The sequence below is a fragment of the Periophthalmus magnuspinnatus genome, chromosome 17 (assembly GCF_009829125.3).
Source record: "Periophthalmus magnuspinnatus isolate fPerMag1 chromosome 17, fPerMag1.2.pri, whole genome shotgun sequence".
In the NCBI taxonomy this organism is placed as follows: domain Eukaryota; kingdom Metazoa; phylum Chordata; class Actinopteri; order Gobiiformes; family Gobiidae; genus Periophthalmus; species Periophthalmus magnuspinnatus.
The window spans coordinates 30,163,202-30,176,498 of NC_047142.1; the positions used below are offsets into that span (position 1 = coordinate 30,163,202).

The 13,297-nt window shown below is 38.9% G+C and overlaps 1 protein-coding gene across 1 annotated transcript in view; it reads right to left on the bottom strand.

Annotated features, from left to right (window-relative positions):
* The window catches only part of lig1 (ligase I, DNA, ATP-dependent), a 121,383-nt gene that overhangs the window by 72,277 nt on the left and 35,809 nt on the right, over positions 1-13,297 (bottom strand). Inside the window, exons 10-17 of the mRNA XM_055228472.1 lie at positions 12,642-12,700; positions 11,200-11,313; positions 10,905-11,071; positions 9,541-9,617; positions 8,475-8,566; positions 5,734-5,833; positions 4,299-4,384; positions 288-403 (exon numbers count right to left, since the gene is read on the bottom strand). Of these exons, the coding sequence (XP_055084447.1) occupies positions 288-403; positions 4,299-4,384; positions 5,734-5,833; positions 8,475-8,566; positions 9,541-9,617; positions 10,905-11,071; positions 11,200-11,313; positions 12,642-12,700 (811 nt within the window). The remainder of the gene's footprint in view (positions 1-287; positions 404-4,298; positions 4,385-5,733; positions 5,834-8,474; positions 8,567-9,540; positions 9,618-10,904; positions 11,072-11,199; positions 11,314-12,641; positions 12,701-13,297) is intronic.

Sequence of the window (13,297 nt, forward strand, 5' to 3'; positions counted from 1 at the left end):
TGCTTATTTAAAACATCAAGCACAAAATAAGAAATGACAAACTAAAATGTAAAAGACAACCTGATTGTGTATGTAGATTTGCAGTGTTATTTTAATGTGGAAGTGTCCTCCTGTGAAGTATTCCTCTTATTTCTTTATTAAATGTTGTCAGTGACATCCACCCACAATTCTATCTTATCTTTAAGTATTTATTAATTTTAGCTACACATTTGTTCATAGTAGTAGTACCAATTGCAGTATTAGTAGTAATAGCAGCAGTAGCAGTATCAGCAATAGAATTCCTTTACCTGAGCCCTCTCTCCGTCGTACTTGTACTCGCAGGTGAAGGCAGCTTCATCAAACTTCTTCATGACCTCTCCCACTCCTTTGGTCGGATGAGCCAACATCGGCCTGAGAGGGACTCCTGAGAACACCAGGGGGCAGCGTAAAGGGTAAATATGAGACATCAATATGAAACAATGCTTATTCTTACCATGAAGTGCCATATAAAAATACAACTGCTGACCATCACAGCAAAGTAAAAATGTAGATTCTACGCTCTTTGGAGGCATGCACCCATAGCATTTTCAAAAAACTGCAATAAGGCTTTAATCTCTAACCTTTCCATTTTACAACTTTGAAATAACACAATGCAAGGAAATATTCAACATATCTTTCTAAAAATGATATGACCCTGTAGTAATCTACTTCTATAGCCACTAGTGTCGTCACGATGCTTAAATTTATTACAAAGGAATTCACTCAACCCTCCCTAAACCACAATGATAAAACATGACCTTTTTCTTAAAGTAACAGAATGTCATTTTCGTATACAAATAGTAATATTACTTTCGTTTTGTTACCATGAGATCTTATATTTGTTCTGCTAAAGCTCAAAATGACAAACTGTTCAGGAAAGCTCAAATTTTGCGCTCTTGACAACCCCAATAGCCACAGCTGCCCTGGGGTAGACTGGCACCTGCTTATCTGTGCTCACAGCTCCTCCGACTAACACCAACCACTGCCTCACATGGCATATTCACACATAGGCAAGGTGGATTAAGTGTCTTGCCCAAGGAATTGACAATGTGCGCTGGTCAATGCTGGAATTGAACCAGCCTTTATGTTTGAATGTTCGGACTGCTCTTCCAGCATCTTCTCAAATATTTATCACTTTATTTGGGCAAGTTAAAAAGATTTACATAAAAGTCACCCAAATGCCACAGTTAAAGGCTTGTATTCCATCCATTTGAGGAAGACTTGTCTCCCCTAGTATATTGTATATGCAGCTCTTGAGGGCAAAACATGAGGTCTGCATCTAATTAGAAAACACTTTATTGTCCAATATTAGGAAATGTGTGTTAACATGCTAGTTGTGTGACAGCAAAACTCTGCCCCCCTCTGCGAGTTGTGAAAAATGCTTCTAAACTCATCGTGGTGAATAATTAGGATGCTCTGAATGTATAAGCTAAGTGGGGAATCACTTTTGACCACTGCAAACCGCTGAAATGAACTAGATGCAAAAAGTGCTATTTTATCTTACTCAAGTGGTGTAGACGTTTATGTTCCCACAGTTACCACAAAGACATGCCTCCACCTCCAGGTAGAATAGCTGTATTATTAGAACAGCATGTGGTGTATTTGTCCTTATGTCACGTCTTCCTCTGATCACGGCAATTAAAACGATTTATTTGCGCCGTTTGTTTCTATTGGTCTCTGCTGTGTGCGTTTGAAGCCGTGCAGCCTACAGCCCTGTTAGTCACATCACAGACAAACAAACTCATTTTTACCACTGAAAAACACTTGTGGGTGTGAAGAGGATGTGGCTGATTTTTAACAGGTTTTTGGTGCATGTTTCAGGAGGTGTGTTCGCGCCCATCTCGACCCTACTGACAAATCCCCAAACTTCAGAGGAAACTCTCAATTAACCTGGAAAGTTTGCTTTTGTGAGTAAAGTATGCAGAATGTAACACACAATGACATAATGGACTGGGGTAAAACAACATTTTGTTGCAGAGGAGTTTTAAGGAAATGTAAGAGTTTTGTTAATTTTGTAAATATTATGAAAGATTTTTTTTTGTTGCTCTATAGCGAGCGTCTGGTGGCCTTCCCCCACAGGGCCTGACTGAATACAGCCCAAAGGAGGTGCATGGGCCGTCCTCCTGTGGACTCTCCACCTGAGGAGCTGGAGGAAGTATCTGGGGTGAGGGAAGTTTAGGAGTCCCTGTTTACACTGCTGCCTCCCTCCGCAACCCCGCCCCGGATAAAGCGCAAGAAGATGGATGGCATTAGTTTAAATAGCACCTTTTAAGACACTCAAAGCAGTTTACATTGCATTCTTCATTCACTCCACATTCTATGCTACTATTATAGCCACAGTTGCTCTGGGGCAGACTGAGAGAAGCGAGGCAGCCAATTTGTGAGGGTTAAGTGTCTTGCCTGAGGACACAACAACAGTATTAGCGCCACTGCTGCCTAACTGTGGCACATGGTATTTTCAGCACTCTCCCATGTAGCCAGACTTGGATGGTTAATACTTGGACAGCTACCATTACTGCCCTGAAGTGACCCATTGCTCTGGTTGAAAACACTGCATTTATTTAGCCTTGTTCAGAATAGCAATGCCCCACCTCCAAACAGCAGCAGTGGTAATAGGCCAGAGATGGACAATTTAGTTTCCAATTTACGATGTTCCGATGGTGCCTTGTATTAATTCTGTCTGCCTGTTCCAGGCGTCTTATCGCAAACGCTTTGACATGGGCATAATTGGGACTTAATCCTTTGTTTTGCGGCTTGCAGTGATAAATGACTCAAGTGAAATAAGTGACCAACCTCCTCAGAAGGATCGATACAAAGCCAGAGGTAGATCAGAGCAGAGATATTGGATTTCAAATGTCGGGCAGAAGTTATGGCTATTTTAAGACGCCAGCCTGGGGGAGCTTATGTGACAGTGACGCAAATTTGGAGTTTAAAGTATTAGTATGCTTGTTAGGAAAATGTGATATTTTTGCCAAATCATTCAGCCCTGAGATTAGATTTGCACTTTATGTTTTAATAATAGGATTCTGTTCAAAGTTCACATTTTAAACACATCCAGGAGAATTGACAAAAAGACCGAAATATGAACTGACAAACTAATACAAGAATCACATTTCAGAACAAGTTTGTCGAGGTCTAAACTACAGGGTTAGCAGCTTTTACACAGAGTAAGACCCCGTGGAGACTACTATACTTATTACTGTAATGTGCACCAGGTTACTGTTGCTGTCGTTGTGCCTAAAATATTACACAGTTAGGCATTAAACTAAGCAGGGTGAGTCACTAGGCCTCGTCAGATCTGTGGAGAAATGATCTTGCACACAGAAAGAATGTTGTTTTTTGAGGTATTTCTTAGCAATAAAAATACCAATAGGTGAATTAAAGTTTAATGCCATACTATGAAGCATTGCAAATGAAATAAAATCATCTCCATGCAGTCAGGCAGTTGCCGAACTTCCACCAGAAAAGTTACATGTTGTAGCTATGTAACTTGTCTGTCACAATACCACATTGAATGTTTGAATACAGACAATAAACGATAATACTGAAACTAATTAATGCCACTGACACAAATCACTGAAGCAGGATTACCCCCAAAAACCTACTGTAAATCTCCAATATTGTTAAAAACTCATGAACTGCAATAAATAAACAGCAGAAAGAAAGATTTTAGTATTTAATTTGCCGAGTCATGGAAGTGATTTATTTAACGTTTTACTGCTTAAATGTCATCATATAGCCAAAAAAAATAAACAAAAGTTTCCCAGAATTGCAAAGAAAAAGTACACAGGATAAATACTGACCCCCCCCAAAAAATATAGTTCCAGTTTTAATATATAATGAATGATAAGTCGTGCCAACTTTTCCGATTGCTACTGTAAAACTGATTTTAAGTAGATTTTTAAACTGGCTTTTACATTTCAGCAGAAGAAGCACTGATTTTGTTATAACTTTGATTTAGTCTTAACTATAAGAAGACTATTCCACGTCTAAACTAGGGCTAAACCAGGTCTAAAAGTGGACTGCATAATTTCTCCTGTAGTTATAAACAAGAAATAATCCAAAGGAGGACAAAAAAGTGGATAAAATGAAGTCTAAATTAAGCAAACCCACAAGCTTAAGAACTGTCCAAGTGCCAGAAGGTCGAGCACCACAATTTAAGAAACACACTGAATGAATGCTATGTTACAAAAGAAGCATTGTAAGAAGTTTAATCATCAATACCAGATCTCTAATTCTGAGTACTGTTTGGTCCATTTTTCCTTGTATGTTGTCCTTACCTGGAGTGAGTTTGCAGTGTTTGGGGAGTTCATCGATGCCCTCCTTCAGCAGAACCGGAATCAGCACGTCGTAATTGGGCATTTCACTGGTCAGAGGAGAGAGGGAGACACAAGAGGAGAGAGGCAAAACAGAAAATAAAAATCAATCCCAAGCTCAAAGGGACAGAGCTTCAGAAACCGCGGTACTGCGGCGGGATACTTGTGCAGTTAATTTATTCCCCAAAGTAAATAAATGTGAGAGTTGGAGACAGATTGGAGGAGCAGACAAGAGCAGTTCCACAGAGACGAAGCCATGTAGTGGGGTCAATACAAGAATCAATATGGAGGAGAAATATAGTTATAGTTGTTTTTTTAATGTGTCTACAATTCAGTTTCTTTGGAAAATTCACTTTATACCAAAAATATACTAAATAGTTATGGATTTTTCTGGTGTAAAATGGGAAACATAACATTCCTAACAGCATCTTTCATGGATGGCACAGCTTCAGATGGGCCTGCAAAAATGTATTTGAGTTTTTAATTCGGACAGTGTCAAAAACTGCCCATTGAAAATCAGGGCTAGACCAGGGCTAGACCAGGGCTAGACCAGGGCTAGGCCAGGGCTAGGCCAGGGCTAGGCCAGGACTAGGCCAGGACTAGGCCAGGACTAGGCCAGGACTAGGCCAGGACTGGGCCAGGACTAGGCCAGGACTGGGCCAGGACTAGGCCAGGACTGGGCCAGGACTAGGCCAGGACTAGGCCAGGACTGGGCCAGGACTAGGCCAGGACTGGGCCAGGACTAGGCCAGGACTGGGCCAGGACTAGGCCAGGACTGGGCCAGGACTAGGCCAGGACTGGGCCAGGACTAGGCCAGGACTAGGCCAGGACTAGGCCAGGACTAGGCCTAGTTAACATATTGTTAAACTGCACTTTCTTTGTATCAGTGTTGGTACTACTTTCTTTCTGTTGCAATTTAAAAATGTCTCATGTAGTAAATATCAGTGTATAGTAACACTATATATGTGTGCGTGCATATATATATATATATATACACGCATATAAAAAAAATATATATATATATATATATATATATATATATTTTTTTTTTTTTTTTTTTTTTTTTTATAGCATTAATAGCATTAAGTGTACTACATACATGTGCTCAAAATAAATAAATAAATGAAATGAATGAAAATGAAAGAAATGAACAAGGACTGAACCAGGAATGAACCATTACTTAACCATGTCTGAGCATTATAGGCAGGGTTTCCTAAATCAGGACAAGGCTGGAACCCAAACTAAACCATGACTGAACCAGTACCAAAATAGGATTGAACCAGGACTATACAAGGGGATTAAACAAGACTGAACCAAAGCGCTGAAGATGCTTTAAATTCTATAGGTCAGGGCCAGGACCCGGGCCACTCTAAGTTTTACAAGTTCCATCTTGCATTACCAATAGGTCTGTTTGAGAATCAGGGTTTTTTCTTCGATCCAGGCCCGTTTGCTGTCGGTGTTCATGCCTTTGCCTGAGTCAATCACAGCAGGAGGGAAATCTGAGGAGAGAGATAAAAAAAACAGGAAAAAACATCATCAGTTTGTGAACATTCAGAAAGAAAACTCAGGAGGAGGAGAAAGGGGAGGACTTCAAATACTAAACAGATTTACATCTTTATCCATGTGAGACTGCATGAAACTGCTGTCTATGAATGCTACAAATGATTATGTTAAAGAGGGCGTTTTACTTCTATGTCATATTAACTTACACATAACATATTTAGATCAAGTTTCCTTATATTGTTCTGAAAATGCTCCATTTGACAACAGCAACGTATTAACATGTTTTATGAGTTTATATATATATATATATATATATATATATATATATATATATATATATATATATATATATATATATATATATATATATATATATATATATATATATATATTTTTTTTTTTTTTTTTTTTTTTTTTTTTTTTTTTAAATATATAAATTATCTTATTTTACTCATACTGGTAGTATTAATAATAATAAGGGTAGTAGATGATAATAGTAGTTAGTAGTAGGGGGGTTGTCAAAAGTATCGAAAATAGGAAACTAGTTCATACTAAAACTAGTATCGAAACTAGATCCTCATTGATACTAAAAAAAGTCCCATTCAAAAGACAGAAATGACCCTTTCTGATCTTGAGCTGTATCAGACAAATAGACTAGCATGGAACCTACCTGGATACTGAGGGATTACACAGATATAACGCATATGGAAATAGAAAAGAGTACTGCCATTTAATGTTGAAAATCATCATCATTATCTACTGTCTAAATAAACATTATTTTTTATCACCGTGAGGTCTGAATCGGTATTGAGTCCATTCCATAGTATCAATATCAAGTTTTTAATTTTAGTATCATGACAAGACTAGTTAGTAGTATTTTTGTACCTTTCTGCGTATACTTGAATTTGTAATATTCTTTAGTTGTACCAGAATGGGTAGGACTCATGTACTTCTAATTCTTTAAGTGGCTCTGTGTTGTTGTACACACTACTCTCTCTAAAAGGTGCTGAGCTAATTTACATAAAGGAGAAGTTTCTATAAACATACAGACTACAAAGCTGAACAAGTAATTTTTCAAAATATTAACTTTATAATGAATTCCCATGTTACAAGACTAATTAGTCATAAGTTTTACAAATAACCCAATTTATCACAGTAATACACACAAAACTATAGTATTTATATAATGGTCTGGTTTAGTTCCCTGAGTGTTCGCCCCCACACTGACCTCTTTGATTAAATAACAGTGAAATAATTTAAAAACTGACCAAGAAAAACAAGACCAGATTCCTCCTAAGTCGATGCAAATGAGCTGCCAGCACTTTGCACTAATTGAGCCTTATTAAGAACCTAAAACTCTAAAGGGGGCGAGGGGGGATACGTGCATTTTGTCTTAATCGTGGGCAGGTGAAGCAGTTCAGGGGATAAATTACAATAAATATTTCATTTTGTCAACAATGAGAAATCACTTAGGCCTGTAAATGTTTGGTTTTATATGTGAATAAATAAAACACTAATAAATACAGGACATAGAGAAAGTCTGACAAAACAAGACAAAAGGAGAAGCGGCAGGTTGAAAACAGACATAATGCTTTTGATTTTTACTAAAGATAAAGTAAAAGTTATATTATTCTAACAACAACTAGCATGCTAACAGCACATCTGCCTTTCTTGACAGAGTTACTTTGACGACGTTGATCAATATGGGCATGCTCTACCACTTTTAGATGCTTATATCCAGATCAATTCACAATGCACACACAAGCAAAGAATCTCCAGCACTGCTTAACGGCACTGTAAACACAGGCACTGTGCAGAAAACACTGTTGAACTATTAAAACGTTTAAGAGTCCCAAATGTTTTTTCATAGTTACTCTGTTTATGTACAGGACAGTAAATGTGAGCTCTTTATTTTCAACTCCTCAGTGGCATCAGCACCACATTAATGAGTACGACTAAAAGCCCCTCGTATCAGTATTGGTGCATCTCCAGTACAGCCCCTTTTACTAATATCTAAGAAAACTTTAACTCTGTCTATTTATATATATATACAGTCTTAACTGCAAGCTTCCACGTTCAAAATAGAAAATGGGCTGCATTTCCAGCTCCACTGACTCTAATTTACTGTACATTGGAAAACTGTCACCCCTCTCTCCGCAACTGTTGCTGTCAGGCTTATCATCTTGGTCTTAAAATGTTCGTATTAAACATTAATAATGGACAAATCAGGCGCCTTGTTTCCCTGCGGTTACTCCAGCTAAGTTTAGCAACAGGTTTGAGTGTCAGCATTATTAAGCGCAAGCAACAGGGGCGGGAAGGGGCATTACCTTCAACAGTCTCGCTCTACATTGGCTCTTTGGTTGCTATGATACTCGCGAAATTCCTAATATGCAACTCGCCTCCAAATTGGCTCCTATAACTGCTCTACCCTCGATGAGCTTCATTTGACAAACACTATGGATGACATCACACTCTCTTAGTCCACTTCTTTATACAGTCTATGAAGAAAACCCAACAATGAATCAGGCTTATCCAGGCTTTCAAAAGTGTACCAAGCCTGGGTTAGTGGAATAGCATTTGAGTGACAAGTAAAATAAAACCACCATATATATTTGACATTTTCATTGCAGATTTTACCTTGTCCAGGTGGGGTCAGACACACGGCTTGGCTTAATGCAGACAGGACGCTCAGCTCCGCCAGGCCTATTCTTAGTTTCCCAGCCAGCGACCTGTCAATCAAAAACAAAGACCCGCCCTCTTTAGTATTCATGACTGTGTGCACCTGCTGCCACCAAACAGTCCCTCAGCCATACCAATACACTGCACTGCAAAACATATCTGTGACAAAGAGAGACCAGAGATTATGTGTCATTAGAATAGTTTTTGACGCGGTTGGATTTATTTATTAATATACACGAGATTATTTTATGTGTGGAGAAGCAAAAATAATCTAGAACATCTCTAACAAGATGGGGGGTCCAGTCCAGGGGGGTCCAGTCCGGGGGTCCAGTCCGAGTTAGGCCCCAGGTTAGGCCCCAGGTTAGGCCCCAGGTTAGGCCCCAGGTTAGGCCCCAGGTTAGGCCCCAGGTTAGGCCCCAGGTTAGGCCCCAGGTTAGGCCCCAGGTTAGGCTCCAGGTTAGGCTCCAGGTTAGGCTCCAGGTTAGGCTCCAGGTTAGGCTCCAGGTTAGTGATTAGGGTTTGGAGTTAGTTCAGGTATTAATTAAGTAGTTATTACACCTGATTCATTATTATTTAACCATTTATTTAACCAACAAACGTCACTGTAGTCCAAGTACTTCATTTTAAAACAGTGCAATGGTCCAAAGTAATTCCCCACTTCCTCACAGCGTATGCATTCCACACAGCTCATTCATTCTCCACAATGAGCTTATAAGCACTTTTCACAACTTTCGGAGATCAGAGCACAGATTTGCAGTGAAGGTAAAGGTAAAAACAACTACCATACATGCTAATTATGAACTACTTCTTCATGCTTTATTAAGTCTGTATTAATGTAATTATAAAATTGTACCATGTATTCATTAGATTTATTAGATTTTAGTTGTTGTAATTGATGCAGACAATGTTTTTTGCAGTGCAGCCTCAAAGAACGTCCTTTCCCTCTCCACGCACGCACACATGCACACATACACACACACGCATAAATAGTGCATTGGCTCTGCTTGTGTGATGTGCGCTTTACCTGACGATGTAGCGCGCTTCAGAAAAACGACACGCCACGAAAAGCCCTTTGATGATGTCGATTTTCTTATTCATGGCCTGAGGGGGCGGCGGCGACGGGGAAATGAGATTCACATAGGAGCCGAAGAAGAGAGAGCAGAGGGAATGCAAAAGAGTGAGGTCACTACACAGAACACAAACATGGGAAAAATGCACATGACACAAGCTAATATGAAAGAAGGTAATATGACACAAACTAATATGAATGAAGCTAATATGAAAGAAGCTGGTAGTTTGACTGACTACAGACTGTGGGGCTTGTTTTCTGCAAATAGAGCTGCACAGTATGGGGAAAATATTGAATTGTGAGTTTTCCTATTAGCAATTAGGTTTGTTCAAACTTCACATTTTAAACATGCAAAAGTATTGACAAAAAGATTGAAATATGAATCACATTTCAGAACATGTTTGTACAGAGTTAGCAGTTTTTATGCAGAATAAAACAGGATATTGAATTGATTGTAGAGAAAAGTATGATACTTTGAGGTTTGCCAATCGTGTCCATTCAAATTGCAATTTTGATTTGATTGCGGTTAATCTTGCAGCCGTAAATAATGGGATGCTACAGTAGCTAAATGTTTCTGTAGAAGTGAAGAAATAGTCAAAATCATTCTAAAAAGATAACAATAGGAGATTTCAGTTCCATCTTTGTAAGCCTACATGTAAAGTGCTATTTACATGGTTCTAACATCACAACCAGTTTGGGTTCATAAAGCAGGTCACAGACTACAGGAAGGTCAAATGCATCACTTACATCTTAAAGGGCCTGTATAATGTTTTCTCATCAAAAACAGGCCTGGAGTTGTGTTTTGTTTCATTCACACATGTTTAACACACAAACCCTGCATATTTAGCCTGTGTTCTTTTCTCAAAAGTAAAACACTCTGCTCCACCTTGTGATGTCATGTGGTAATACGGGAAGTGCTCCACCGTGTTTTTAAACTCCACACACCTTCACTAGAATCATTTCACTAGATAATTTCAGCTCTGGAATTTCTCATCTCTACAACACAAAAGGTAAAAGAAGCTGTTAACTTGAAAACTACTATTAGATGACATCACGAGGTGGAACAGGTCATTTTGAGCTTTGCAGATGTAGACTGACTGCTGATGATGCAGGATTACTCAAATATTTGTGAGTGAAACAAAACACAACTCAAGGTATGTTTTTTGAGGAGGTAACAACATTATAACATGGCTTAAAGCGCATAAGAGTTAATTGTGCGTAAAGTATGACCTTTAAATATAAAATCACTTTTTTATTACAGTGCCTTTATATAAAACTACTTGTGTGTGTCCTCTTGAATAAAAACAGGCCAGACTCACAGAATTGCCGCTCATGGCTGCGATTTCTTTGAGTTTCTTGAACACGCCGCCCGCAGTCAGGCTGGCCGGTTGGAACATCATCCTCTGGTTACTCCGAGAGCTCTCAGCCACCAGACCCAAGTCCCCTCTCTCCTGAGCCTCTGCTTTGATTTTATCCAACTGACGACCTACAGAATAAGACAAGACACTATATTCAAAAAGGTCCTGTATTATTTTTTCTAAATCAGTTGAATAAGCATAATGTAGGATGTGAGCCCTTTTTCGTTGACAAAATGCATTTGAGAATCAGTTTCACCTGTCGCCTGAGCCACGGCCTTCATGAGCACCGTCTCTCCCACCCCCAGCTCCATCCCGAGGTAGGCGGGGCCCAGCTGGTTTAAGCACAGGTACACACAACACAGCAGGTCTTCTACAGGGAGAGGAGAAAGAGTCATAATGCAACATAGTAACCCACAATGACACTCACTTAAACCACAAACTGTATAAGTCAGTGGATTAGCTACAAAACTACAGGGTAAGTCAAGTTTAGGACTCAAAGAGAACAGAGAACATTATATTACCTTGAAAAGCCTCACAATTTGCCCAATGCAAATATTCAAATATCAATCACTCCAGATGTATTGTGATTATAATCATGCTGCACAATTACACATTGTTAACTATACATTGTTACCGACTACAGCTAGTTTTCTTGGCCTGTGTTTATAAAAGTTGTGCCATTTGAGCCATGATGAAGTTTGAATAACAAAGCCCAGAGCTGTGTTTGCATAGAGAAAAGCACTTCTTGCCTTTGTCAGCTCCAAAATTGGACTGGGCCTAAAATAGACTCATCTCACACTGTGTATTAGCCTGGACTCACAAAAGCAAAAAGTGAAGTGTCAGAAAACAGAGAGGTTCATTTATCGTGACTTTAGGTGGAATAAGTTCCTCTCTCTCACAGGGTTTTTTTCACAATAATGTCAGTTTCAGTTCAACATCAACATGCACGCTCCCCGTCCCCTCTGTTACAATGGCACACTCTCAAAATCTCATTTAGGGAATTCAACATAATACATTTATTGTTCATAATTATTCACAATTACTGATACCATGACCAGGTATAAGGAACAATGTGGTTGGTCTACACTTTAAACTCCGCAGGTGTTTGTAATCAGAAACACCTGGCTGTAATCAGGGCAGTTCTGCATTATGTCATGTAGTACTTGAAACTTTAGTGGCCACTGGAGGCAGCACACAGTTTATGAGAAATTTACCTAGTTTGCACTAAACATTGCCAAAAAAGGACTAATGTTTAGTTTTTGTGTTAAGCTACATTTCAACAGCTAAGGTAATCAGCTAATTCTAGCTACTTTACACCATAACAGTTCATCTGAGGTTGTGTCCAGTTAAAGACCTGTCACTGTCCGCTGTTGTTTTCCCAACTCTTGCAATGCATTGTGGTCTACATTGACCAGTCTAGTGACCAGTGCTGGATACTACTTTTCAAGGTGAATTGTGGGTACATGTTTAATGTATTATTTTTTTACTGACAAAAAATGGCATGACCTGTACTTAGGGCCCTATTTAGGGAATTGGAAACGAAGTGGAAATTTGCAAGCAGCCCTCCTAAGTTTATCACAAACTAACTGAAATGGAAAGTTACCACCTAGAATGCATTACAATGTATGAAACATTATATATTAAGCATATAGACTGTAGTAGAATGAAGCCATTTGATTGACTGAGACTTGTGTTTACCTGGAGAGAGCAGCAGCACAGAGCGGAAGAAATTGGACAGTGTCTCGATGTTTCTGAGCCTGAAAATGAAAACACACAATTCAACAGAATTCGCATGAGACATAGCAGACGTAAATGAAACATGCAGTCATATGGTTAAAGCTGAGGGTGAGATCTGTCTGAATGGACATGAACCACTGTCACTTTATGTTTTATAAAGCACAAATATATTACACTACAAGGACATCTGCCATCTGAGATCTTCTATAGTGGGATTTCATTCACTCGATGTTCTTGACTGGTGTAGCTTTCAAATAGTCCCATAAAATTTACTTTTTTCTCTGCATTTCTTTCTTCTACTTAAAGAAGATGTATGATGCTTTGTTGTTACTAATATTGAATTAAAACATGACCTGGGGTGGGAATGCACAGGTATAGATATCTGTATCAAGTATTGGTGCCGATACTGAAAAATGTGTTGGATATGGTATTGGTGTCATCAATTGGACCGTTAATTGAATGTAATAAGATTATTTACAGGCTGATTTTGGCCTAGAATGTTTCATAAGGTTTGAACTTTTATTCATACAAACCTCTTCAGTAAGCATTTGAAGAATAAATAACAGCTGCACAACACAACTGGATGTCTTGTGTAATAATTGAACTGTGTTATAAGG